At 44.0% G+C, this 27,507-nt stretch overlaps 2 protein-coding genes across 4 annotated transcripts in view; one reads left to right on the top strand and one right to left on the bottom strand.

The window, feature by feature from the left end:
- Nucleotides 1-29: 29 nt before the first annotated feature.
- Nucleotides 30-19,636, bottom strand: LOC113527911 (atos homolog protein B). Of its 3 annotated transcripts, none has more exons than XM_034299137.2 (11): nucleotides 19,198-19,636; nucleotides 11,641-11,710; nucleotides 8,555-8,715; nucleotides 8,290-8,448; nucleotides 5,389-6,360; nucleotides 4,235-4,293; nucleotides 4,017-4,107; nucleotides 3,719-3,877; nucleotides 3,412-3,480; nucleotides 2,764-2,963; nucleotides 30-2,641 (listed from the first exon to the last, which is right to left on the bottom strand). In XM_034299137.2, the coding sequence occupies exons 5-11, from the start codon at nucleotides 6,145-6,147 to the stop codon at nucleotides 2,488-2,490; spliced, it is 1,491 nt and encodes a 496-aa protein (XP_034155028.2). In that variant the 5' UTR covers nucleotides 6,148-6,360; nucleotides 8,290-8,448; nucleotides 8,555-8,715; nucleotides 11,641-11,710; nucleotides 19,198-19,636; the 3' UTR covers nucleotides 30-2,487. The 3 variants fall into 3 exon arrangements, with proteins under 3 accessions (XP_034155028.2, XP_034155029.2, XP_034155030.2); XM_034299138.2 differs by having other exon boundaries at nucleotides 11,641-11,707; XM_034299139.2 differs by lacking the exon at nucleotides 19,198-19,636 and adding an exon at nucleotides 12,032-12,766.
- A 3,107-nt stretch (nucleotides 19,637-22,743) lies between these two features.
- Nucleotides 22,744-27,507, top strand: part of LOC113528517 (uncharacterized) — a 56,189-nt gene continuing 51,425 nt past the window's right edge. Inside the window, exon 1 of the mRNA XM_053229239.1 lies at nucleotides 22,744-22,986. Within this exon, the coding sequence (XP_053085214.1) occupies nucleotides 22,965-22,986 (22 nt within the window). The 5' untranslated portion in view covers nucleotides 22,744-22,964. The remainder of the gene's footprint in view (nucleotides 22,987-27,507) is intronic.

The following is a 27,507-nucleotide window of genomic DNA, read 5'->3' as shown; positions in this document are numbered from 1 at the left end:
AAACAGATGAACAGATCAACAACAACATGTGAAGTAACATTATGCGAGTTACAGAAGAAGGATTTTTATTTATGAACTTTTTTCCATGAGTGTGGTTATGTGTTGGGATTGTAGATGTTTTACCTGTGTGTGTGTGTGTGTGTGTGTGTGTGTGTGTGTGTTTTTTTCACATTTCAGAACATCATTATATTCATCACGACATCACCACAGAGCTGATTTTACCCACAAGCCACAAACTTTTATTTTTATCTTTAAAATATACATATACATCATCTGATTTTAAATACCCCACTCCCTCCCTCCCTCCCTCCTCTTCCACACTTCATCCCTCCAGAAGAAAAATAACACACAGCCCTCTAAGTGTGCAGCATATTTCTCTCACTCTCTCTCACTCTCTCTCACTCTCTCTCACTCTCTCTCTCACTCTCTCTCTCTCGGTTAGAAAGTTAAATGAAACACTACTGCTCGGGTCCTGCAGGGGGCGCCGACGCTACAACGGCCTGGACTCGGACTTCACGGTCTGTGACAATGAGTGTGTTACTGAAACTGAAGGATTGAATGGAATTAAAGTTAAAACGCTCTCTTTTAGGAAAAAGTCCAAGCTCTCACAAAGTTCACTAACTTTCAGCTAACGTGTGTTTTGTGTCATTACGTAGCGTCAGTGTAAGTGTTTAAAGGCCTCTGTTTTCTGTAAAGGGAAATTCATGATCATGATTCATGATGTGCAAAAACATGGTTTTTGTAAAATGCTGTAAAATGGACGCCATCAGAGTCTGCAAACCCTCTGAGTTAAGGTTGTTAAGATTTCTTCGCTGTGGTCACGATACCAGATCTGTTCTGATTGGGGTTTCGCCTTCGTTACTATAATTTTAAAGAAAAAATAATTTCTTAAATTACTGAAACTAAACACCAAATTCTGCTCTTTAAGCCACAATCAATAAAAAAGTCAAAACAGATGACTGAGAGTTCGCTAACTCAACAAACTACTAATTTGTGTTTTTACGTAGCGCTAACGTTGCTATTCAAAGCCATTGTTTTTGTTGCAGTACTAAATCCCGCCTGAAGGTGGCAGCAATTAACGAATCTATCAAGTTAAAATGTTAAGAAATACAAAGTTCACTAACGCCCAATCAGGAAACTCCAAATTAACACTCAGAGTTTATTGACTCACAGATAATTCATCACTTTTTAAATAGACACCTCAAAACAAATGGTTTTAACCACCTGATAGTTTGCTAGCTTGCTAAATTAACTGCTGTCGTTGTGGTTGTTGTTGTTGTGGTGATTGTGGTTGTTGTGGTGGGTGTTGTGGTGGCTGTTGTGGTGATTGTGGTGGTGGTTGTGGTTGTGGTGGTGGCTGTTGTGATGATTGTGGTGGTGGTTGTTGTTGCTGTTGTGGTGATTGTGGTGGTGGCTGTTGTGGCTGTTGTGGTTGTGGTGGTTGTAGTACTGAAGCTGTAATTCCTGAAGTGTAAGTTGTAAACTGGTAAAACTGTGTGTTTATGCAGCTGAATCCCAAAATTCTTTAGCTAGGCTCCAGTCTGGAGTTTAAAATGGACGCCGTCTGATTTCATTGATTCGCAGGAACATTTTGTTGAAATGGTCACAAAAAGCAAACAGCAACAGCGATAAATTTCCAGAAGGCTGAACCCTAATGAAAGGCAAACTAAGTGTTGAGGTCACAGTATTAACACCGGCCTGTAGAGGGCTGTGAGTGCAGACTGGGGCTTTAGTGAACATGTTGTGTGACAGTAAAGCTGTGTGATGTTGTAGCCGAATCGCAAACTCAGCTTGCTACGTGACAAAAGTTCGGACGTTTGGCGAGTTTATATTGTGCCACTGTTACTCCTTCAAGGCCTTTGTTATTGTTTTTGTTGTTGCAGTACTAAAGCCGGCCTGCGGGTGGCAGCAATTCCTGACTGAGTCCAGTTTTGTAGCGTCCTGCGCTCCCGATACAGTTTGTTAATGCTAGCACAGTTAGTCAAAATGTCCTTCTCTCCGTCTACATTCCAGGATCAGATCCCGAGTCTGTTTCCCCTCCGTACGAGTTCCATGTTTGTTGATCGAGTTCCTTCTCTGAAGCTGCTCTGGTCCTCGAGTGGCATTACAGATGACGAGAAATCGGAAATCAGTCTGTAGGCCACGTCCCAAATCCACTACAGTCTCTCTGCAGTCCTACTTTCCTCCACGCCTACAACCAGACACCCGATCCGATTGGCCGACAGTCTCAAGTGGGCGGGGCTTAGGCAGAGCAAACACATATCCTGTCTAGGGGAAAAACTCTCTTCAGTCACAAAGCTACGTCAGTGAAGAGTCCGTCGTTCTGGTGTGTCGTGTGTGAATGTGTGTGTGTGTGTGTGTGTGTGTGTGTGTGTGTGAGAATGTGTGTGTGTGTGTGTAAGTGTGTGTGGTTCCACTGTTCTCGAGTCAGAAGGCTTTTTATTTATTTATTTATTTCCTACAAGTCCGTCCTGCAGTTTGTCGGGGTCACACTCGCGGGGAGTATTTGGGGTTTCTTGGCACCTCGGTGAAGGACTTGAGCTCGTAAGGGATCCCCGTGTCCACCTCGATGGATTTGCGGGAGAATAGCAGCCGGATATCGTTGTGCAAGTAGATCTTTCCAGATTTGGAGCTCTGGAATCTGAGAGAGAGAAAGAGAGAACAAGAGAGAGAGAGAGATTTTATTAATATTCCTGTTAAATAGTCCACGAGGTCTTCAGGTTAAACTCAGGCAGAACGTCAGACCGAGGAAAAACATCAGACCTAAGGTGTATCAGGTAGCATAGAATCTTCTTCCTGTCAGAGGCGGAGCTTTCTGTCCCCGCCCCTGACTCCACCCCTTCCTCCACAGGCACCAGGAATATGCGATGGCGCAGGAAGGTCATGTGATTGACGGGCATGTCCCCGAAGTTGTAGGTCACCAGGAACATCTTCACCACAGTCTTATTGGGGTTGAATAAGGTCTGAACACCAAACACACAGGAGAATTACCACGACAATTAACACTCGTTAACCGGAAACACTGACACGCAAGAGAGAGAGACACAGAGAGAGAGAGAGAGAGAGAGAGAGAGAGACAGAGATACAGACAGAGAGAGAGAGAGAGAGAGACAAAGAGAGAGAGACAGAGAGAGAGAGAGACAGAGAGACAGAGAGAGAGAGAGAGAGAGACAGAGACACAGAGAGAGAGAGACACAGAGAGAGAGAGAGAGAGAGATACAGACAGAGAGAGAGAGAGAGAGACAGAGACACAGAGAGAGAGAGACACAGACAGAGAGAGAGAGACAGAGAGAGAGACAGAGACAGAGAGAGAGACAGAGATACAGACAGAGATACAGACAGAGAGAGAGAGAGAGATACAGACAGAGAAAGAGAGAGAGAGAGAGAGAGAGAGGACACTCAGTGACTCACCACTTGAATGGTCCCTGCTTTAGGTACACTGTATCCTTTCTTTCCCAGGGGCTCCAGCGAGATCACACCCTGACACACACACACACAGTGGATTAGACATAATGCAGTCTATCACATTACACACACACACGCACACACACGCGCACACACAGAGAGACAGAGAGACACACGCAGATGCATAGACACAGTGGATTAAACAACATGAGCATAAAGCAGTGTAACACAGACACACACACAGACACACACACAGACACACACACAGACACACACACAGACACACACACAGACACACACACAGACTGCTTACCAGGAATGGCGAGGGCGCGCTGTGCTCGGACGTGTCGTAGTAGGTCACCTGTACAGGTAGGGTGGCGTGTTTGGGGCAGTACGAGCCGCTCGCCCCGATCTCAGCTGTGAAACCCTCGATTCGTCCTGACGGAGAGAACCGACCCTTCAGGATCGACTCCTGCAGACACACACACACACACACACACACACACACACACATTTGTAGTTTGAACTCTACGTATGCGTACATTTTTGATTTTGCATTTTAGTGATTAAAGTGAAACATAAAGACTCGGAGTTTCAGTTTATAGAAATACCTCAAAGTTTCCCAGCAGCGACCTGCTAACAGCTAACGATGAACAGGACGAGCGGCTGGTGTCGGTGCGCCTGCCACTGCGCAGCTGTCGACTGAACACACACGATAAAACACACACACGTTAGCAGTAGCCCACATGAAGTGTTTATGAAGTGTGTGTGTGACAGGTGTGTGTGACAGGTGTGTGTGTGTGTGTGTGTGTGTGTGTGTGTAGCTCACGATTTGAGGCGAGCACTGGTCTTTAGCCTCCGCGACGATCGGGAACACTCAGCCGAGCTCTGAGGAGAAGAGACAGGAAGTCACATTAAAACCCATAGTTCAGGCTAGCCCAGGAACTAGCGTTACAGTAAACAGGCTAGCTCAGGAACTAGCGTTACAGTATACAGGCTAGCACAGGAACTAGCGTTACAGTAAACAGGCTAACCCGGGAACTAGCGTTACAGTAAACAGGCTAACCCGGGAACTAGCGTTACAGTAAACAGGCTAGCTCGGGAACTAGCGTTACAGTAAACAGGCTAGCTCGGGAACTAGCGTTACAGTAAACAGGCTAGCTCGGGAACTAGCGTTACAGTAAACAGGCTAGCTCAGGAACTAGCGTTACAGTAAACAGGCTAGCTCAGGAACTAGCGTTACAGTAAACAGGATAAAAACGTCTTACAAAAACACGTTGTAAACACTTTTGTGTGCGCTTGTGTGTGTGTGTCGCAAAGAGGGGTGTGTCTTCAAGCCTATTTTGGATTATAATTTAAGAATCCTCTCAGAAATGGTGTCACGTTAGCTAGATGGTTAGCATTAGCATTAGGAACATTTATGAAGATGACTTATAATTCTTTTAGAAATCCTGTCAGGTTTGTTTATGTGAGTTATCTGGCTGCTGTTAGCATTATGAACATTCCTGAACATTTCTAGAGATAATTTAAGAATCCTGTCAGGTTAGCATTGTTCTGGCTAGCATTATTTAGCTTTAGCAGTGATGATCCTGAACATTTGAATGTGATCCTCTCAGAAATCCTGTGACGTTAGCTAGATGTTTAGCATTAGCATGATACATATGACTTAGTTCTTTCAGAAGTTCATTCAGGTTAGCTTGTGTTAGCTAACTGGCCAGTAACTAGTAATAGCAGTGAAATTCAGTACATTTATGAGTGTGATCCTCTCAGAAATGCTGTCAGGTTTGTTTACGTGAGTTAGCTGGCTAGTGTTAGCATTATGAGATGTTTAAAAATATCATTTAAGGATCCTGTTAGAAATTCCTGTCAGGTTAGCGTTAGCAGTGAAGATTATGAGACCTTATTATTAGGATCCTTTGTGGAAACATTATGAGTGTTAGAGTGGAGCAGCTGGTGTGTGTGTGTGTGTGTGTGTGTGTTTACTTTGCCCTGCTCTCTGGCTGTAGGCAGGAGGTGTGTCCAGTAGGGGGCAGCCTTGGAGTCGGTGCTGCGTCCCGGTGCCAGTCCGATCCCGGGGGTCAGCGCCAGACGGCAGCGTTTGGACGTCGACGGTCCTTCGTCCTCCGAGCACGAGTCTCCGATGTCACTGAACGACAGCAGCTTCTTCTTCTTCACCTCCCCACTCCTGTCTGACGAACTGGACCCGTTGGAGCAGGAAGGGGGCGAAGGTGGGTGGGGCTGTCTTTCAGAAGGGGGTGGGGTCTTTTCAAGCTCCGCCCCCCATTCTACTGCCTCGGCGGGGGTTAAGGGGGGACGTGAGGACTGCGAGGGCTCCAGGGGGGCAGTAGGGGGCGCGTGAGGGTCCACCATAGGGGGCGATTTGGGTGACAGCGGGGCAAAAGCGTCTTTTGCGGGGAGAGGTGGTAGCAAGGGGGCGGAGCCTCTTCCACACGGCACCTCCCCTTCCATTTCTTCATCGTCGTCCTCATCCTCTTCCTCGTCCTGAAGGAGGCGTTTGCGGGCGACGACGGGGTCGGACGCTTCCTCTAATCCGCGCTTCGTACCCCCTTTAAACCCTCCTCTCTGGGAAAATATGGAAAGCTGATAAACCTTCTGCAGCCGCAGCTCTTCCTGGTTCAAAGGTCTTGGCTGGGGGTCAAAGGTCACCTGTGGGTCTGTGGGCGGTGGCAGATCTCCGGCCCGAGCCTCCTTCCGGACCAACTCCACGTGGATATGACGCATGGCGACGTTTCTTTTTTTTTGTTTGTTTGTTTTTTTTTGTAAAGACAGTTGCACGGTAATTTATGTATATAATTATATTTAAAAAGTTCTAAAAAGTTCTGCAGAGTTCAACAGAGCGAGAAAAAAAAAAGGAACTGGACGAATTTTTAGATCCCGGAGGTCCGCTTTAGTATTGGCATGCTACATTTCCCATAATGCCTTGCAGCACAACACCTGAAAAACATCAGCGGAGAGAAGAACAGCATGTGAAGAACAGTCAGATCAGACTGAAGGACACATTAACTGTAATACTAACACCTTTAATTACATTTCCCATAATCCCTTGCACTGAAGAATCAGATCACAGGCTGCTTTCACAGAAAGATGTGTAAACATCTCGGATTGTATTTTTTAAAAAGCTGATCTGGGCCACATTCAAACGAGGTTCTAAATCCGGAACATATCTGATCACGAGAGTCACATCTGAACGCTCGCATGCGATCTTCCTGGTAAATGTGAAGTTATTGTCAGTGTTATGTGAGGAATAAACACGATAGCTGGCTCCTGGACAGGGACAGCGCGATGGGACGATGGGACGATGGGACGGTCGCGTACACGAACAGTCACGCAAAAAGTCTTACGATTCTTTGTAAAATTTCGTACCCATTCTCCATTGCTCCACTCAAGATGGAGGACAACAGAAACGAGAAGTCCTTCTCTGTCTCATCAACGTAACACACGTGATGTTTTGAAAACTTCTTAAAAGATTTACAAGAAACTCTACGAAAAAGATTTCTTCTACACTGGAGGTCATGATCAACCACACACTCATGCTGCTGGTGTATGAAATTAAATTTGTGCCAGAAGTATTGAACGTAACTTTTCAGGAAAGAAACAAAAATATACAGTGAGAAAGAAGAAAAACTCTGAACTGAAGACAGCGAACTCAGGGCCAAAACTTCAACATGGTCTTCTAATAAACAGCGTTCTCTTTATTAACAGTTTTCTAAACTTCCTTTTCGCTAATCATGGTTTACGCATGGTTTCTGGCACAAACCTCTCGTGTGGGCGGGGCTTAACAGCGATTTCCTCTCATTGGTCAGTGAGATTTGAATCGACAGCTTCCTGACCTGGAAGTCGAGGCTTCAGTGGTGTGAATTCAGGAGAGCGTTCTGGATGCAGATCTCTGTGTAGTAATTAATATTTGAGGTTTGGGGAGTCTCATACGACTGTTTTTCCGAGACGAGCTCTCAGGAGCGTCTCTACTTCCAGGTCAGGAAGCTGTCAGTCCAAACCTCAAAAACCAATGAGAGGAAATTCTATTCATTCTACATTTTTGTTCATTTCTTGAAGTTATGTTCAATACTTTTGGCACAAATTTAATTCCGTTACTGTTTTCAGCCGTTTTCATGATGTAAGCACGGGTCTCGGGTACGGGACAGGTCTTACATACAGGAGACAAAAAAAAAAATCAAATCAAAGATCAGTGTGAAATTATCAGAATGGATTTATGCGTCATGTTCATCCGTCCACGTGTACAGCCAGTAATGAGTGACTGCAGGAAGTAGAGTCACAGCCGTTTACTTCACTTAGCATCCACATTTCCTCATAACGCCATTACACTGTACAAACTGCTCAGAACCTGGTTCCTAATTTATTTCACACTCAGGAGGACGTCTCTGGATGCAGCAGCGAGTCTTTCACACTGCTACAAGTGATGCAACAGAGGACAGCAGTGTGTAATACCACTGACAGGAAAACAGAGGCGTGTGTGTGTGTGTGTGTGTGTGTGTGTGTGTGTAACTACCCACATAGCTAGTTAACTAACTCTGTGTAATGGATCTTTTGAAACGTGTACAAATCAGTATCTAGTGTGTGGAACATGACACTATGTTATATATATGCTATGTTGGATGTTTCACAACATCACATGTAACTATAAATGGATAAAAAGTACAACATGCCATATTTAATAAATATTGTAATTGTTGGCAAATTGCTATGGTATAGAAACACTCGGGAACGTGCTGTTATGGGAAAATAATCAGCTCCAGGGACAGTAAGAGTAACTCCGCTTCATCACACCACCCTGCTGTTGATTAGTTTCCTGTAACAGCACCACGTGTAGCTGATGATCGGCTGTATGATCGAGAGTCTGCTTACGTGTGTGCCTGCTCGCTCTCGACAGTATCTGGGTTCGTCCGCGTCCACCCGTGTTGACCTTTGCCCTCTGACCCTGAGCCTAGCCCCTGAGTTCGGCCATCTCCGACGCTGCTCGTGTGACGCAACAACAGCATTCCTACTCAGGAAGAGAACAAAGGCCTAGAGAGAGAGAGAGAGAGAGAGAGAGAAAGAGAGAGAGCGAGAGAGAGAGTTAGAATAAACTATAATCACTAGTTAATAATCACACAATGATCCGTTTACTCACCAAAGGGGCGGAGTGTCAGTGAAGCGTCGAACAAAACAAACAGATGACGTCTACCCTCAAGCTCCGCCCAGACGACGCCAGTGGCCAATCACGCCACTCCGGGGCTCCTGATGGGTCGCTCGGGGGCTGCATCCTGAGCCGGGCATTCCAGAGACGCTGAACTGTCAATCACAAGATCAGGAAGAACATTCACTTCTGAGCAGCAGGTTAGGACACGCCCCCTTTCTCTAACACAATACTCCAGGTGACCTAAGAATACTCTCACTAGGTCACATGTTCCCTCTTCTGGCCGAGTCAGCTGACCTCCATCTGGGTCGTAACCTCCTTTTCTTGTTCATTTTGAGTGAAATCAGTGCAAACACACACACACACACACACACACACACACGCAATGGAGTACACAACAATGATCACAATGACCTGAGAAACTTTACGTTTTCTTAATTACTGTGTTGTAAGAGGAATTAAACACTTGGGGACGTGCTGTTAAAGGAAAATAATCAGCTTCAGAGTGATAACATAACTATAACTATACTATATTATACTACACACACACACACACACACACACACACACACAGTGTTTATTACTTCCAAGTAGCACATTGTATCAGGTTGAAGGTGTGAGAGGGGCATGTGTGTGTATATATGTGTGTGTATATATGTGTGTGTGTATATATGTGTGTGTGTGTGTATGTGAGTGTGTGTGTGTGTATGTGGCTGGGCTTCAGGGGGATGTAGGTGTGTATTTACAGGTGCACAGTTTGCTGATACGTCAGTTCGGTCTTTTCTCTGCACTAACACACACCGGGACGTGAATCAGGTGTGTAAACGAACAGTTCTCGTCCACGCTCACACACATACATCTATAAACGCGAGCATGTTGTTGGTCTTCTGGCCACACCACACCTGCAGCTCCAGTGCCGGAGAAACATGAAACACGTAAACGTGTTTATAGTGTGATGTTGAGTCCAGTGTCGTATTCAGCAGTGTTTTCAGAACTGTGTCCCACATTACACACTTAACACACAACAGGAGTTTATCTTCGCCGTAGTTAGTCGTATTTAGTAGCCGAGACGTCATGTCGGGTTTCTGTGTAACGTCACAGACACGTGAGAAGCGTTTCCAAAAGTCACGACGTAAAGAAAAGAAGGTCAAGATCTGTTTTTATTTATTTATTTATTTATTTTTACACTGTCCATACACAGTATAAGACTCATTAGCTACACGCTACATCTTTAACCTTCCAGAACATCAAGTCAAATAACAGGAAGTAGGTATTCTTGTGACTTTAACCGTTTAAACACTCGTTCCACTTGTTGTCATGTTTCGGTTTTGTATGACGATTTTAAAAACCGTTTTAAATAATGGATTCTTCTGCACAGTGGATCAGCTGATGGACTGTACGAGGATAAACCATTTATAGACGCGAGATGGCCGTTTATCAGAGGTGACGGAGCTGCAGCCATTCCGGGCGCTCGTGCTAAAAAGATAGTGCAGAGTGGACTCTGAACCTAAGACGGGTCAATTACAGCTGATCGCTCACACACACACATACACACACACACACACACACACACACACACACACACACACACACACACACACACACGCTAAGGTGCTGGACTCAGCACAGCCTTGTGAAACCGATCCACGGCGGATCTCCAGCTAACCTCATACTGTCCTGTGCAGCGTTACAGAACTGACCATAGGTCAAAGGTCAAAGCCTAAAGAAAGCTCTCAGGGGTGACACAGGGGAACATTCTGGAAATACTGGTTACATCAGGTCACGTGACCTTCACTCAGAACACACTCAGCTGTCAGGACCAGCGCACACACACACACACACACACACACACACACACACACACAGTTTAGAGAAGACAGTCAGGGTTCAGCAGTGCTCAGGAAGTCATGGTGCTACCACAAACAATGCTGCGTGCTCGCGTGTGCACACACACACACACACACACACACACACACACACACACACACACACACAGGGTGTCACTGAGGACAGTGTCTCTGTGCTTATCTGCGTGCAGGGCTGCAGGACGTGGGTTTATCTGCTGCAAAACACACACGCCTGTGATGTCACACATTCATTCTCTCACCACACGCACCAGTGCCGAGTCTCACGGCTGCTGCGCACAACGAGATTCAGTGCTACGAGTTCACACACTGCTCCTTGAACTGGAGAGGGGGCGGGGTCTGGCTTGGGGGCGGAGTTTAATTAAAAATACTAGTTAAAGACAGAGGGTTATGATTTCAGATCCCCGAGCATGAACCTTAACCATGTACAATTTCCACTAAAACGGAAATAATATCATCACTCCTCAGATTTTACGCACATAAATATGTAAATAATTATCCGTTCATTTATCCTCACTAAACGCTTGGGCAGTGTGGTGGTAGATCCGGAGTCTATCCCGGGAATGCTGGATGTGAAGCCGGAATACGCTCTGGTTGGGACGTCAGTCCTTCACACACACACACACACGCGCGCGCGCGCGCGCTAGCATGTTTCTGGGAGGTGGGAGGAAACCGGAGAACCCAGAGGAAACTCCACACGGACAGGAACCTGAGCTCAGGATAAAACTGGGAATCCGGGAATGTCCTCATGGAGACCTTTCTTTACTAAATGAGTTCATAATCGGAATCTTCTTGATTCTTCATATGCAATACGATACCAATATACTACGATGTCTGATCTAATCTGATCTAATCTGATACGGAACACCTTACAGGGCGACGAGTGTGAGGGCGGTGTGTGTTTGAACACACTCTGTGTTACATGTAAGATCTGACATCAGACTGCATTAAAACACAGGAGCGGACCGGAACACGTGCGATCCGATCTGATCCGATCCGATCATTTGTATCAGGACAATATCAGTGTAGTGTCAACGTTTAGTGTCATACTGACTCAGCCCTACACACACACACACACACACACACACAGAGTGATTCCAGACTCTGGAGTTTCATAAACCACACAGCAATAACAATAAAGTTTTTATAGCTGAGTTAGTGTGTGTGTGTGTTTGTGTGAGAGAGCATTTATGACCACAATAACTCCTTACTTACCTCTGCTACACTCCTCCTCTCTTCTCTTCTTCCTCTCTCTCCGTCTCTTCCTCTCAATCTGTCCGTCCTGCTGGTGGGTGGACGAGCAAAAGAGAGCAAGATTGGAGGGGAGGGGTGGGGGGTTGGGGTAAAAGGGGGGGGGGGGGGGTCGGGGGGGGGGTAAAAGAAGACCACAAGAGTGAGATTAAAAAGCACAGGATCAGTTTGTTTATGCTCTCACACACTCTCTCTCTCTCTCTCTCTCTACAGTCAATGTCTCTCGCTCTTTCTTTCGTATGGTTTTATATATAATATATACACACACACACACACACACACACACATACATATAGACTCTCTCTCTTTCTCTCTCTCTCACACACACAGACACACACACACACACACTTGATACCTAATACAAAAACTCTCCCAGGCTCACTCTGGCTCGCTCACACACACACACACACACACACACACACACACACACACACACACACACACACACACACACACGCTCAACTCGGTCGTCCCTCTCTCCCTCTCTCTCTGTTAACACAATGGGTTCAGTTCACACACTCGTTCGCTCTCACTCTCTGTAAGCATTCCACATGTGGGCGGGGCTTCACCGATCCCAGACATGTGATTGGACAGTGGAAAGGGGGCCCTAGTGCTATGGTATTGTACACACACACACACACACACACACACACACATGTGCAGGTTCTAGTCCCACCCACCTGCCTGCTTTGCCCAGTGTGTGTTCACTCATGCTGATTTCTTGTCTGTGTGTGTGTGTGTGTGTGTGTGTGTGTGTGTGTGTGTGGGACATACCATAGCCAATAGTGCTGGCTACCCAGGAGATACCCTGTAACACGCACACACAAACACACACACACAACTTGTACTTGTGAGTCAAATGCAGGTGGGAGTTTCACAGCTGTGAGTGTGTGTGTGTGTGTGTGTGTGTGTGTGTGTGTGTGTTCATTCTAGAAAGGGGAACTTCACAGCTGAGCAGATACGTCAGAACATGAGAGTTGTCAACCCGGAATGCCTGTGTGTGTGTGTGTGTGTGTGTGTGTGCGTGTGTGTGTGTGTCTGCGTGTGTGTGTGTGTGTCTGCGCATGCAGGAATGTGCCCATGGCATATAACCACCCACCCATCCACCCACTCACTCACTCACTCACTCACTCACACACTCACACACTCACACACTCACTCACACACTCACTCACTCACACACTCACTCACACACTCACTCACACACTCACTCACACACTCACTCACACACTCACTCACACACTCACTCACACACTCACTCACACACTCACACACTCACACACTCACTCACTCACACACTCACTCACTCACAGAGCGAGAGCTGGTAGTTTGGGGTCTCTATACACTTGATGAATTGTGAGGAAGGGGGATTGAATGCCTGTGTGTGTGTGTGTGTGTGTGTGTTGGGAACAGAGGCACTACTTAGAAAATGTGTGTGTGAGGGAGAGAGAGTGGTAAGACAACCTAGGCAGTAAAAGAGAAATTCTATCACACACACTTCCCCTTTAAGAGCACACACTCTGTGCCCATATAAGGGGAATAAGGGGGCGTGGCTAGACACACAGACCAGACCCCATTAGGCCTGGAGAATTCTGCCCCAAACACAGAAACACACACACACACACACACACTGTCTGTCTCAGTACAGTTAATTTGATTGCTTGTGTCGATTGTGTCATGTGTGTCGTGTGTGTGTGTGTGTGTGTGTGTGTGTGTGTGGTGTTTGTTGTCAGTGCTGCAGGGAGATGAACAGAACATTCCAGAAGACTGTGTACATTATTCAAAGTAGGGAGCTGTCTTTCTTTATCTCTCTCTCTCTCTCTCTCTCTCTCTCTCCCCCCCCTTCTGCCTCTCTCTCTCTCTCTCTCTCTCTCCCCTTCTGCCTCTCTCTCTCTCTCTCTCTCTCTCCCCTTCTGCCTCTCTCTCTCTCTCTCTCTCCCCCCTTCTGCCTCTCTCTCTCTCTCTCCCCCCTTCTGCCTCATTGTCTCTCTCTCTCTCTCTCTCTCTCCCCCCTTCTGCCTCATTGTCTCTCTCTCTCTCTCTCTCTCTCTCTCTCTCTCCCCCCTGCCTCTTCCTACCTGTCTCCCCCTTCCACTCCTTTCCTTCATCTCTCTCTGCCTCTGACCCTCGCTCTCTCTGCCTAACTCTTTCCCTCTCTCTCATTCTGTCTGTCTCTCCTTCGTTCCACCTGTCTCTCACTTGCTCCCTCTGTCGCTCCCTCATTCTATCCATCTCTTCTTCATTCTCTCTGACTCTACTCATCCTTTGTACATGAATAGCTTTTAATATTGTGACGGACTGTAAAAGAGAGAGAGAGAGAGAGAGAGAGAGAGAGACAGCCACAGTCAGGAAGCAGAGTTGACATGGTTACTGTGTGTTTTCATCAGTCAGCGAAACAACATCTGTGTGTGTGTTTGTGTGTGATTTTAGTGCATCTATACAACACGTCCCTATGGAGCCTCATTTCACAGTTTCCACACTAAAAATAGAGACACACACACACACATACGTACTTCCTGAACCGGTTTCGAAGTTCTGTGAATATGTGCACACACACTTGAAGGCTTAAGAGGGGATGTGAGGGTGTTGCTGCTTTATTCTTTTGTAAAAGAGACAGAGAGTGAGAGAGAGAGAGAGAGAAAGAGGTGAATAAAGGACAGAAGTGAAAAGATGGAAGGGGTCAATGGGGGTCCTGAGATTGAGGGATATTTGGGAAAAACTGATATTTTCATTTTTCTTCTGCAGCTTGAGTCATTTGAGTTTCCCTAAAAATTTCATTCACTGAATCGTTCGCTTGCTGAGAATTAAAAACCACTCATAATCCCTGTCACTGCTATATTTATTCTTCTATCTAAGTAAGGAATAAAACACTCCATGTTGTGCTGTTGTAGGAAAACAATCAGTGACGGAGTGATGTGATGAAGCGGGGTTACTGTTATCACCCTGTAGTTGATTATTTTCCTCTAACAGCACGTCCCCAAGTGTTTTATTCCTCTTATACCACAGCAACTTACCAACAATTACAATTCTTTATTCATCCAAGAACAACATCTGTTTACAGTCACGGCTAATGGTGTAGAACGTCCGTGAAACGAGTTACTTCCTGTTCTTCTGTCCAATCACAATCCAGGATTCAACAGCTCTGTGCTAAAAACTGTATTTGATAAGTTAAATTATCTTCCTGCCCAAGATGTGACCTTACTGTCGGAATCTGGACGCTGAAACAAGGGGAAATCAGAACGAGACTACAGCCACCAAACTAGCGCTAATTAGCTATTTATCCAGCGAATACCGTCGCTAGCTAGAATTTATAACTTATTTTACAGAGCTTTTGTTTGTTTAGCTAAAGCACTCGAGTGGCTTCTCCTCGCTAGCTAACTTACTAGCAAGTGTTCGCTAATTACAGCTCCAGGTTTGCTGACAAAGTACATCACACACATTCGAGCGAGCGCTGGTGGTCAGAAACGCCGTTCTGAAGCTGTTCCTGAGGCAGTTTTTAAACGTAGCTTGGTTTCAGACACGCCGTTCAGCCGTGCCGGGGTTTCGGTTAAACAGGTTTCCTGCACAGAGTTTAGAAAAGTCTACAGTTTGCTTGAGATCATTTGGAAAAGTACAGAAGAGTGTGAGGAAATATTTTCATCCCTTTCCACTCAGTACGTTCAGTACCTTCTGAGATCGCTCATCATGACAATGGATATTACAGATAACAGTTTCAGGAGCGTGTTGCTTAGCTTGTGTTTGAAAGTGGGCATGTTCAGTCTTGCTAAAGTGAGAAAGCAGTGAATGAGATCTCAGCGAACCCTGCGCTGCTAATCCTGTCAAGCCCTAACCTTATACCTCAGAACAGGAATCAGTTTCTCAAGAATGCTGAATCATTTTTTCAGTCTTGCTAAAGTTTATTACAGTGTCACAGTTTGCCTGAAATGTGGACGCTGTAGAAGCCGGTGGTGCGACGTGAAGCGGTTCACTTGCTTAGCGCTCGTCCCTGATATTTCTACACGAGGAATGTCGAGGTCATGCAGTCAGGCTTTCAGCTCTCAGAGCCATGTTTAACAGTTCACACTCTTTACATGTGACTGTCTTAATCATCATGATGTCATTCTGAGGCAATTATAACACAGACTGAAGAACTTCAGAAATTTAGAAAATCTCTACAGCGGCTTAGCACTGACCTGAGATCAGTTCCTGATGGTTTAAAGGAGGATTTGGTTGTCCAGGCTGATCCTAGATCAGATATTAAGATGAGCTACTACAGTAGACAGCTAGGACCTGGCTTTCTCCAAGTGGTGGTTTACAGTAGCTAATTCTTTTTAAGTAACTGATCTGGGAACAGGTTTTCCCAGTGAAACCCAATAACTGATCCCAGGTCAGTGCTAAGCTAAGCTGCAGTGCTGGGTATTGTAGCTGTTATGCTCTATCTCTGACCCAGGACCAGTTTATATACAACCAAATCCTACTGGAAAGAAATAAACATTTTGGAATCCAGGGTCAGATTCCTCGACTTCTCCAACACTTGACCAAAGCCTGAGCTGATCTGGGAACAGACTTGTAAACCAAACTCTCAGTTAAAAACCAATAACTGATCCCAGGTCAGTGCTAAACTGCTGTACTGGTTATTCTATATAACGTCTGATCTAGGATCAGTTTTCTGTGGCCAGGCCCAGACGAAACCTTAAATGGCATCATACTGAACTGTTCTGGGATCAGCTCCAGATGATGACACACTGACCCAACAAGTCTGAGCTATTTAAGGAGACAGAGATGTTAGGTATACACACACACACACACACGTCAGCTGAAGACCAACAGAAGGTCAAGAGATATCTATTGAGCAGGACTTCCTGAGCACCTACATCACTCTGTGTGTGTGTGTGTGTGTGTGTGTGTGTGTGTGTGTGTGTGTGTGCGCGTGTGAGACAGCTTGCCTGGAAACCACTGACTCAGAGGACAAGAGCAGAGGAGCGAAGCAGCACAATCACACTCCAGATCAGATCTAGCAGGAGGGAGATAAGACGAGAGAAGAAGAATGAGAAGAAAACAAAGGAGAGAGAAAGAACAGCAGGAAGACAGACGCCCGGTCGTGTTCAGGGTCACAGTTACAGCTGACGGACATGCCTGGGCACACACACGCTGGAAATACACACACACACACACACACACACACAGACCTTCCATTACAGTTAACTGCACACTGACGTAAGAGTCCAGAGACGAACAGATAAAGGAACAGTAATGGCTTTATGGTGCCTTAATGACCAGAAGGTTATGAGGTCAAATCTCACATATTGCAAAATATACAGTGCCACATTATAGTCGGAAAAACCCCTCACTATACTCCCTTACCCATGAGGTTATAAAGCAGGAGTATAAGTTACTGATCATTAGGTTGTGAGTTCAAATCCCACCAGTACTGAGCTGCGGAGTTGCTTCCCTGTCTCAATTTTAAGTCTTTTTGGATAAAAGCAACCAAATCAGAAATTTGTATCTACACTAATGATCTAACACCACGTACCCCAGCTTGAGGAATCGATACACATCTTCGATTTTGAGGTTTACGGAGGCTTGTTTTATTTATTCCTCAAAGCAGATGACGTAAAGGATGACGTATCTTACAAAGACATTACAACATACTGTACGAACAGCTGAGTTTTAACCTAAACACGTCAACGGATTCGTAGCATCAAATTCCACACTGTCAGATAAAAAACCAGAAATACTGCACAGGTGCATTTTCGTTTCACAAAATACAGACGAGGTAAGTAAAGCTTTAAAGGTGCAGCAGTGGGTCTTCAGGTTCCTGTCGTATGTGGTGAAAGGTACATACTAAACGTGATGAGTGACTGTACACTGACATTTACACTTTAGCACTTTTCTCATGTTTCAGTCTTGCGTAAGAACCTTAACGGTGGACTGCGTGGATCAGATTGTGTGTGATTTGTAGTGGATTTTAAATACAAGATTCCAAACTGAAGTCTAATCTGTCCATAATTTCACTTAGATTCTGTAAACACGCCCCGAAAACCTGTAATCATAAAGACTCTGATGCTCAAACTAACCATCCTTTAACACACTCTGCAGCTCTGTACGACTTTATAGCACATTTCTGTAAAAGATGAGTGATTTCTACTCGCACTATCCGGCGTCGCCCATCATCGCTGTCTCCTCTGGCTTGTTCAACAGGGATCTAAATTTAAAATTACATCCTGATTTCTGCAAAGCTGCTTGTTTTATATAAAGCGCTGTTTAAATAAAACTGGCCTGAATACTTTTCCTTGCTGCTGATGATGTAACATCAAGGGAACATGTTTGCATCTTTAATAGTGTGTTGTAACTTAATCAGCTTTTAGTTTAGAGCTTTAAAAGGTGGATATGAAGATCTAATTCTGTGCCTTCGAATGATTTTTAAACATGGTACCTTCTCAGCGTCAATCAAAAGTACAGTTTAGTGCATTTATTTCTTAAGAGTGCACCTTTATTTGTTCCAGTGCTTCTGTCGTACGCGTCTCACACCCCTGCGTGTCTCTCTATCTGTCTGTAATTATACAGGTGCTGACGCCTGCAGTGTCGCTCGTCCCGAACACCATCACATCACAACCCGTTCCTCCCACCACAGCCTCCCAGATGGCTTTAAAACCTCTGTGTGGTTCGGTCCCGGTTTGATAATGAGCGCCGTGCGGTTCAGAGAGGGCACTGTGCATTCCTAATGACCCCCTGACTCGCTCCCCAACCTGCGTGTGCCATTCAACACACTCATTCAGTGAAAAACCCAAACCCTCAGGGTGCCTGTGGTGCCTTCTCTATCATTCTCTGCTCGTCTCATTGTCTCTCTGTCTGTCTGTGTCTGTCTGCATGTGTGTGTGTGTGTCGCGCTCTCTCTCTCTCTCTCTCTCTCTCTCTCTCTCTGTGCATGCTTTTATTGCATGCATGTGTGTGCATGATTAGGATGCAGGTGAAATTGCTTATGCAGTCTAACATTTTGCACAAATCTCTAGAACAGAAACTCTTTTATTAAAGTCCACGAGGGGCCTCTGCCTCTCTCTCTCTCTCTCTCTCTCTCTCTCTCTCTCTCTGTATGTACAAAGAAAGAGCAAATGCAAAATCAAGAACAAACACACACACACACACACACACACAAAATACAAAAGAGAATGAGATGGAAAGCATGAAGCAGGACAATGCACACACTGGCCTTCAGGTTGTCCAAAATGGCATGAATTGCACACAAAAGCACACACACACACACACACCAGGGTCTCATTAAAAAAAATAAAAAAAGCACACATCCTGAACAGATCAGGAGAGGAATGAAAAGGATGGGCGTGCACACACACACACACACACACACACACTCATTATGTCACTCAGATTTACACCTAATCTAACTTCATCAGGAATCTGTGATTTGTTTTTTTTGTTTTTTTTGTCCTGAAACAGAAAACCAGCAAGTGTGCGAGCAGATTAAAGCCCAGAGCCGGATGTGTTGCTGGAGATCAGCAGTAAGAGGTTATTTGTGTTACTCACCCCGGGTTAAGTGTGTGAAGAAAAGGATGGTAATGGCAGGCACAAGTCTCTTACAAAGCCAGCATGTGTGTGCAGCAAGAAAAGTGTTTGCTCTCTTCTTTTATTTTTAGTAACAGCAGATCAGATCAGCTCTCCTCTGCTCTCTCCAGTCCAAACACATCGACACCCACCCCGTCTCACCATTTTCACCTTCTCTAACACACCTCCATTACAGCTCCTTTACAGCTCCTTTACAGCTCCCCTGACTCTCTATCCACCAGCAAATCTCATCCTTTCTGCTCCTGTTTTTTAATCCACGTCCTCCGCCACCCGGGCCTTGTATCTCTCTGTGTGTCTCTGTGTGTGTGCTCTCTCTCTCTCTCTCTCTCTCTCTCTCTGTCTTATTTTTCCCCAGCAGCCGTCGCCCATTAAAATCGCGTCTGTCCCTTTAAAAAACAACACTTCCGCGTTCAGCTGCAAAACGAGCACGAGGGCGGGACGAGACGAACAGCTGAAGCGCTCTCGCTCACTCGATTGGCTGAGCGTCCCAAAAGCCCAGCCAATGACCTCTCGGACATGCGCGCTTCATTTACATATGCTCGCTTTCTGTAATTTATTCAAACGTCGCTGCAGCTGATTGGCTGCGCTGTGGGGTGACGTAGGGCGTAGCCACGTGCTGTGGAAGGGAATGGAAAAGTGAACAGGAACTGGGAGAAGTGTACATAAACATTATAAACATTATAAACAATACGCATGATTTATTGAATATTAAACTAATAACTTACACACAGAGGTGGCGTGATAACACAATACGAGTTAATACAGTATTAGATTTAGATAAATTTATGTAAATTAATTACATTTCAATCTAATTATATATTATACATACATATATATATATATATATATATATATATATATGTGCACACACACACACACACACACACACACTCATTCTCCGTTTTATCAGGTCACTGTACAGGTGTACTAATTGTTTACAAAGTATTGGCACCCCTCTGCCCTGGGCAACACGTGATCTGCAGTCAGTAATGGTACACATACAAATAGACATCAATTCAAATATGAATTAAGACCATCAGCCCTGGTAGCTTTGTGTGCTTTCTTTCTTTCTTTCTTTCTTTCTTTCATTATACCATCTCTGTAATTTGTGTGTTTATGCCACAGTTTGGACATTTCCTTCTTTTTTTATGTCTTATTCGGCTCCGGTGTTGTACAGCACCTTGCACAACATTGCACAAGTGTGTACAGTCTAGAGCTGTGTAGGATTATGTAAAGCAGTGCTTCCTCAAACCTGTTAAACACAGAGACCCTTTAACTGTAAAACTCTGTGAACCTCTGTCTCACACACACACACACACACACACACACCTTCAACACACACACACACCTTCAACACAAATTAATGTCATGTCATTAGGCTCGTTATTCAAATGTGCACAGTAATGTTCTTGGAGGTTTTTATTCCTGAACTTTCCACTGACAGAACGCACCACGCCCAAGCTGACATGACTTACAGCCTCACCTGTTTATGATTCACTGAGGTTTGGATTAAAAAATTGATCAAAAAATCAAAATAATTCAGCTTTATCCAACAAACTACCAACTTATGAGATGATTCTAAATCAGATTTAAGATTAATCATTCTGATCTGTAGATGCTTTTACACAGTTCTTAGGTTTAATACTCATATATTTGGTTTAGTGTAATCTTATAATAAGAAATACTAGACACATTTGTCTGTAATCAAGATATTTCCCTTGCTCAGATGATTATTATTATTTTGCAGTGGAGCTGGTCATCACCTGCAGCAGGTAAGTTATTTTCCAGCTTCGTTATGACCTGAACTTAAACAGATCTATAAATGTTTGTGATTTTTTAATTGTGTTAATCTTTCAGTAGTGTCGGTAGTGATGAAATAGTAACAGTCATTTAGGAAATGTTCCCGTTTACCAGCTCGGCCTGTGTGTGTGTGTGTGTGTGTGTGTTTTCACCAGAACAAGCTGGATATTTCGTCAGAGAAGTGACCAAACAATTCAGTTGATAAGTATACAAACTATAAATATAAGTCATAAATACAATAAATAAACTTTAATGATGGTGGATTGTGATTTTGATGAATAAAAAAAACATCGCAGACCCTGTGTCTATGCTTCATGGACCCCTGGGGCAAAATACATCCATAACAACTCATTTTTAAAATCTTTTATTTTCCACTGCAGCATAAAAAAGTGCAAACTAATCATTTCACTGCATGAGGAGGTTTGATGATCTGTTTAGTGGGCGGAGCTTATAAAATGTGTGACTGCTTACAAAACCCAGTGTGACTGCAGACTTTCATTCCAGACAAAAAAATAAAAAATAAAAAAAGGAACCACACCTATCAGCTGATTGAAGACTAAGTTCTTCTGATTGCTCAAGTGTGTTCAGGTGTGTTCAGGTGTGCTTGGGTGTGTTCGGGTGTGCTTGGGTGTGTTCAGGTGTGCTAAGGTGCGTTCAGGTGTTCTCAGGTGTGTTCAGGTGTGTTTTCTGTTGGGTTTGAATGACTCTCTGCAGTCACCCCGAGCTGCTTTAAGCCTGACGCCCGGCTGTGAGTGTGTGAGTGTTAAATCCACTTCACTGTGCGGTTCATTATAACTTTATTCCCTGCTGATGCATGAGGGAAATGTTCAGGTCACACTGATGTCATGAATGCACCCATAATCCTGTGTGCTGTAGCCACTTCCGGCCGCTAGATGGCGCACGAGCACTGTAAAACTCCTGATTTACAACTCAACACTGTGTGATAATAATAATAATAATAATAATAATAATAATGATGATAATAATAATAATAATAATAATAAGAATAGTAATAATAATAAGAATAGTAATAATTGCAAAAGCAGTTAAATAAATGGTTTACTGTAATTACAGCACGTTGCAAATTGGATGAAAGTTGTAATTTATTTGGAATATTGTATTGTAAGGTTTGTATTTTTTAAATTGGAGTTTTAATAATAATTATTAATGATATAATTTCTATAACTGGATATTTTTAAGTCTTGGATGTTTTACAGAAAAAACAAATCAGGATATTTTATTATCCTGGACAATAAAAAAACAGAAAAGCGTCTATAATGTATAATATTGCATAATGTTTATAAGATGAATTTATACATTATACACTGTATAATAAATTTATATATTTATGTATATATCACATGTACACGTGCATCACATCACATCTCTAGTTTTGGTAATAAATAACAATTAATCATAACGTGCACACTGACTCTAAACGAACAACAAGAAGGAAAAGATCAGATTTAATTATTTAATTAATAAAATGTTATTATTTATTATTTAAAAGTGGTATAGACACTAAAAACAGGATTAAAGAGCAGGAAACTGTAAGTCTGTGTACTTATTTACGCGTGCAGGTGTCCGCGTGCGTTCACCTGTGCGCATGGAAGCCAGTGATTGGTCGAGCGAGCACCTCGTCCCGCCCCTCTGCCCAGAGCGGAGCAGCTGATTGGCTGTTGTCCCTGTCAGTCAGTGAGGGAGTGAGTGAGTGAGTGAGTGAGGGTGAGTGAGCGGCTCTGCTCCGGCTCTCCGCTTCATCATGAGCTCACCTCAGTGCGGGAGAATTCCTCTCACCTCCGCGCTCTGGAGCACTTCAGCAAGCTGACACTCATGTCCGGATTATTCCTCACAATCGGGTTAAAGTTTTTAAAGTTGTTGAGTGAAGTGACGCGGTTTGTTTGGGGACATAAATCTCAGCCTGCGTTATGTCACTACTCTGCGTCCGAGGTGAGTGAATCACTGAGTCGGTCACTGAGTCGGTCACTGAGTCGGCTCTATACGAGCTTCAGTCATGAAAAGTTTTGGGTTTTCATTGTGTAAAGAAAGATTCATGCACATTTATAATTATTTTGACTTCACTTCATCCTTTTGATTATAGATAAGTAGGCTAAGCTAAATATAAACACGCTAGTTTTTAAAAAGAAAGGTCTCGCGCGAAGTAACGGTCATTTTTCAAATTGCTTTCCAGTGATGTGCGAAATGATTCTTTTGATGAATCGATTCATTTACACCACTGTCATTTATAACCAGGGAAAAGTGTCGAATCTTTTACTAAACGATTCCTTTGTCTTGTGCAGAGCACTGTAAATGCTCTATAAATGCAGATTTTAGTCTGTTTTTTTTGTTAAATAAAGTCTTATAATCGTATAACAGCCCTCGTGGTTATTAGATTAACATCATGAAACACTCATGAGATTTAAGGAAATGTTTATTATTTAATTACAATCGTACATTTGAAGCTTTATTTGTATTATATTTGTACTTTAATTTTTCTTTACAGGATGATACAGATTTATTCCTCTGTGAAAAATGTTTAAACAGCAGTAGCTCTTGTTTTCATTTTTTTCAGCTTAATTACTGAAATATGCACCACAGTAGACAGACTCGTCTACTAGATCTGTCTAAGAGATCTCTCTAATGGATCTGTCTAAGAGATCTCTCTAATGGATCTGTCTAATGGATCTCTCTAATGGATCTCTCTAATGGATCTGTCTAATAGATCTGTCTAATGGATCTCTCTAATGGATCTGTCGAACAGATCTGTTTAATAGTTCTGTCTAAAAGATCTGTCTAAGAGATCTGTCTAGTAGATCTATCGAATAGATCTGTTTAATAGTTCTGTCTAAAACATCTGTCTAATGGGTCTGTTTAATAGATCTGTCTAAGAGATCAGTCTAATAGATGTGGCTTATGGATCTGTCAAATAGATCTGTCTACTGGATCTCTCTAATAGATCTGTTTAATAGTTCTGTCTAAAAGATCTGTCTTATGCATCTGTCTAATGGGTCTGTCGAATAGATCTGTCTAATAGATCTTTCTAGTGGATCTGTCTAGTGGATCTATGGATCTCTCGAATAGATCTAGAGATGAGTTTGTGCAGCAGGTTTATTCTGCAGAATTGATCATTTTTGCAAGAACGATCAATTCTGCAGAATAAACCTGCCGCATAAACTCCCCTCTAGGGAGTCACACGGAGCCACGATTTCAGCAACAGCAGCGAGCGACATTCATTCATTCATTCGTTCATTCATTCATTTGTTCGTTCATCTTCAGTAAGAGGTTTATCCTGTGGTCCTGGATCCGGAGTCTATCCCGGGAACGCTGGGTGTGAGGTGGGAATATATCCTGGATGAGACGGCGGTCCACCACAGAGCACCGTGCACACACTCGTTCACACCTCGGGGTAAATCAGCAAGGCCACTCCACCTCCTGGCATGTTCTTGGGAGGTGTGAGGAAACCGGAGAACACGGAGGAAACCCACAGGGACACGGGGAGAATGTGGGATAAAAATAAGGATATACAGGGTGTCCCAAAAGTCTGCATTCACACTTTTTAGCAAAACATCTTCCAAAGTTTTTCATACTTAGTTTATATTATATATATATATATTTTCAGATAGTCTTTAAAAACGCCTTTGACAGAAGAAGGAAATATTGAAATCCTTCTCATGGCTGGATCAGGAAGCTGTCGCAAGGTTGCGATGGACTTTAACAGGAAACATGGCGAGCACATCACACACACCACACTGTCACCAAACTTATTAACAAATTCAAAAAGACTGGAGGTGTTGCGAACTGACCGAGAAGCTACGTCCACGAACATCCACTGATGAAGACACGACCGACGTGGTGCTGGAAAACACTGTCCCCTGTGCATGGAGGCTTCTGGGACACGCTGTAGTATAACAGAGGGAACAAATAGAAGCGTAGCACCGTCTCTAAGCACTAATAGCTGCTCACCGCTAATGGATCACTGGTTTATTTCGTACGTCGCCACCTGGTGTATGGAGGAACATCCTGCATGATACAGCAGTCAGTCAGTCAGTCAGTCAGTCAGCGAGCGATGAAATGTGTCTTTAAGTCCACGGAGTTGGCGTCTGGTCTGTCTTTCTGCTCCTGGCCTGTGATGTGGAACAGACGTTAAAACGCCACTCCGTCATCTCAGTGGAATAAAGAGATATTTTGAGAACGACACACAAAAAAGAACAATAAGGCCTTGTACTGCTTATTATTCTGTTTGTATGAGAGAGATCTTTATTGTGCACCGAATCTTTTCAGGAAGTCTGACAGCCGATCACGTCTCAACTAGACGGACTTTAAATGATTTTATTTTTCGTTTTCACTGTAAATACGTGATCTTAACTCGCTGCACATGTGAGCTGTGTATCTGCGTGTTTCAGTGAAGCATTCGCTCTCAAGTGTAGTTATATTAATATTATTATTCTCCACAACCTGCTGTAATTCTGCATTTAAACCTACTGAGGTGCGGCCTGTGTTAGCTTACTGTCTGTGTGTGTGTGTGTGTGTGTGTGTGGTGAATTTAACCAACCTGTGGCCGTGTGTGAAGTGAAAGTGTGTCCTAAACTACATCATCACGTCTGTGTACCATCACTGAAGAGATTTCTGCACCTCCTCTCAGCCTCGTCGCTGCAGCGCTCAAACGAAACCTTTATACGACGTGATGATCGTATTTTACTGTAACGTAACTCTCTGAAATTGAACCGTCAGAAAGAAAACCAGCTGTTTTCATTAAGAACTTGATTACCGTGTTTAAACTGAAGAAATGCATTTCATATATGTGATGAGTCTTTCTAAAATTAGAAGCGTATTAATTTATTAATTATATAATTTTGACTCTGAAGCCCACCAGTAAGCCCACGATGGAGTGCTTGCACCCACAAAGACCTAACGCTTGCACCTGAAACCCTCTGACGTGGCTTTGTGGCAGACTTTCAAAAGAAGAAAAGGAGAAAAAAGTTCCTGAAAGTCTGCTGATGAAGCCTGAGATTAGAGCGAAGAGGCTGATTCACTACATCTGGAGTGAAAAGTGTGTTTGCTTTTATGGCCGAAGCGTTTCAGCACCAGCCGTAAGACTACAGGGAGTTTTGAGGATCCGGTCCTCCATGAAACAGATGTGACAGATGTGACAGATGTTGGACGAAGGCTGCTGAAAAAACGAGGACTCGCATGACTCGGTCTTTAATATTCCCCTGATGGACATTCGGATCGTTCTGTGGAAATATTACCTTCCTATAGTGGAGGAAAGCTAATCCAACCTACTAGTCATGCTGTTGAAGAAACAAACACACACTCTCACACACACACACACACACACACACACACACACACACACACACTCACACACACACAGTCAGTAGAGAGCGATGAGACGGAGCGTAGGAGGCAGAGTGTGGAGGATTCCCGTGCTGGCTCTGGGGGGAGGGACCGGAGAATCCGAGTAATCCTCACTCCATCTGCTATCTCACACACACACACACACACACACACACACACACACACACACATATCGCCCATATCGCATCACAGTATTTAAAAATGTTCACTTGCTGTATAATAGATTTACGCCACAGCTCTCCTGAATACTCAAATCTGATTGGTCAGAACGTGTCGATTTATTTTCACGGGTTTATATTAATGTGCTCGTTTCCATAGTAACAGCTCATTCACAGGGACGTGTACAGCAGACGCTCCGCTAATAATAAACAGATAAGTTGTTTTAAAGTCTTAGAGTAAGGAGATGTTTATGTAACGTTTATGGAAGGAGTCTCCAGTGTCAGCGCTTTGTAACAGTCAGAGGTGAAGCTGTAACTGTAAGTTCTCCGACGTCTTCAGGACAGAGGAGTTTACGCTTCTTTGCGGTTTCTCGCTAACATGCGGAACAAGCTGCGTGTTTTTGTCTTATTAACTTCAAGAGAGAGAAGAACGAGGCTGGTGAGGGAACGTTAACCTTAAATGTAGCTACAAATGGATAAAAAGTGTGTTCTTTAATAAATAGAAACCGTAATGGTTGGTAAATTGCTGTAGTTTATTGTGGTTTATAGTGTTGTAGCATGGCTAGCGGTGATGTCACTCAGTCAGGTCTGTGATTGGCTGATTCAGCTCAGCTCCACCCCTTGTTGAGGAAGGGGGCGTGGTTTAGCGGGTAAAGTCAGGATGTTGTGTTGTGCAGTAAAAGAGCGGAGAAGCTCTGTGTAACAGTTTACTGTGAATAATCCAAATGTTTCCCAGAAGAGCCTGTCGCATCCATCACAGTCTCTCTCTCTCTCACACACACACACACACACACACACAACATCTCCAGACTCTTTTAGCCCAATTATCACACAGCGTCGGTGTGTTTACAGCCCACAGAGCGAGGACGTGCGGCAGCTCGACTCGTCTGATGTTGAAGTGTCAGACTGTCAGAGTGCAGTTTCTCCCAGCAGCACCCTGACTTCAGGACCAGAA

Source organism: Pangasianodon hypophthalmus, chromosome 24 (assembly GCF_027358585.1).
Source record: "Pangasianodon hypophthalmus isolate fPanHyp1 chromosome 24, fPanHyp1.pri, whole genome shotgun sequence".
NCBI lineage: Eukaryota > Metazoa > Chordata > Actinopteri > Siluriformes > Pangasiidae > Pangasianodon > Pangasianodon hypophthalmus.
Note: the sequence above shows the minus strand (reverse complement) of the source record. Positions and strands in the feature narration are given on the sequence as shown.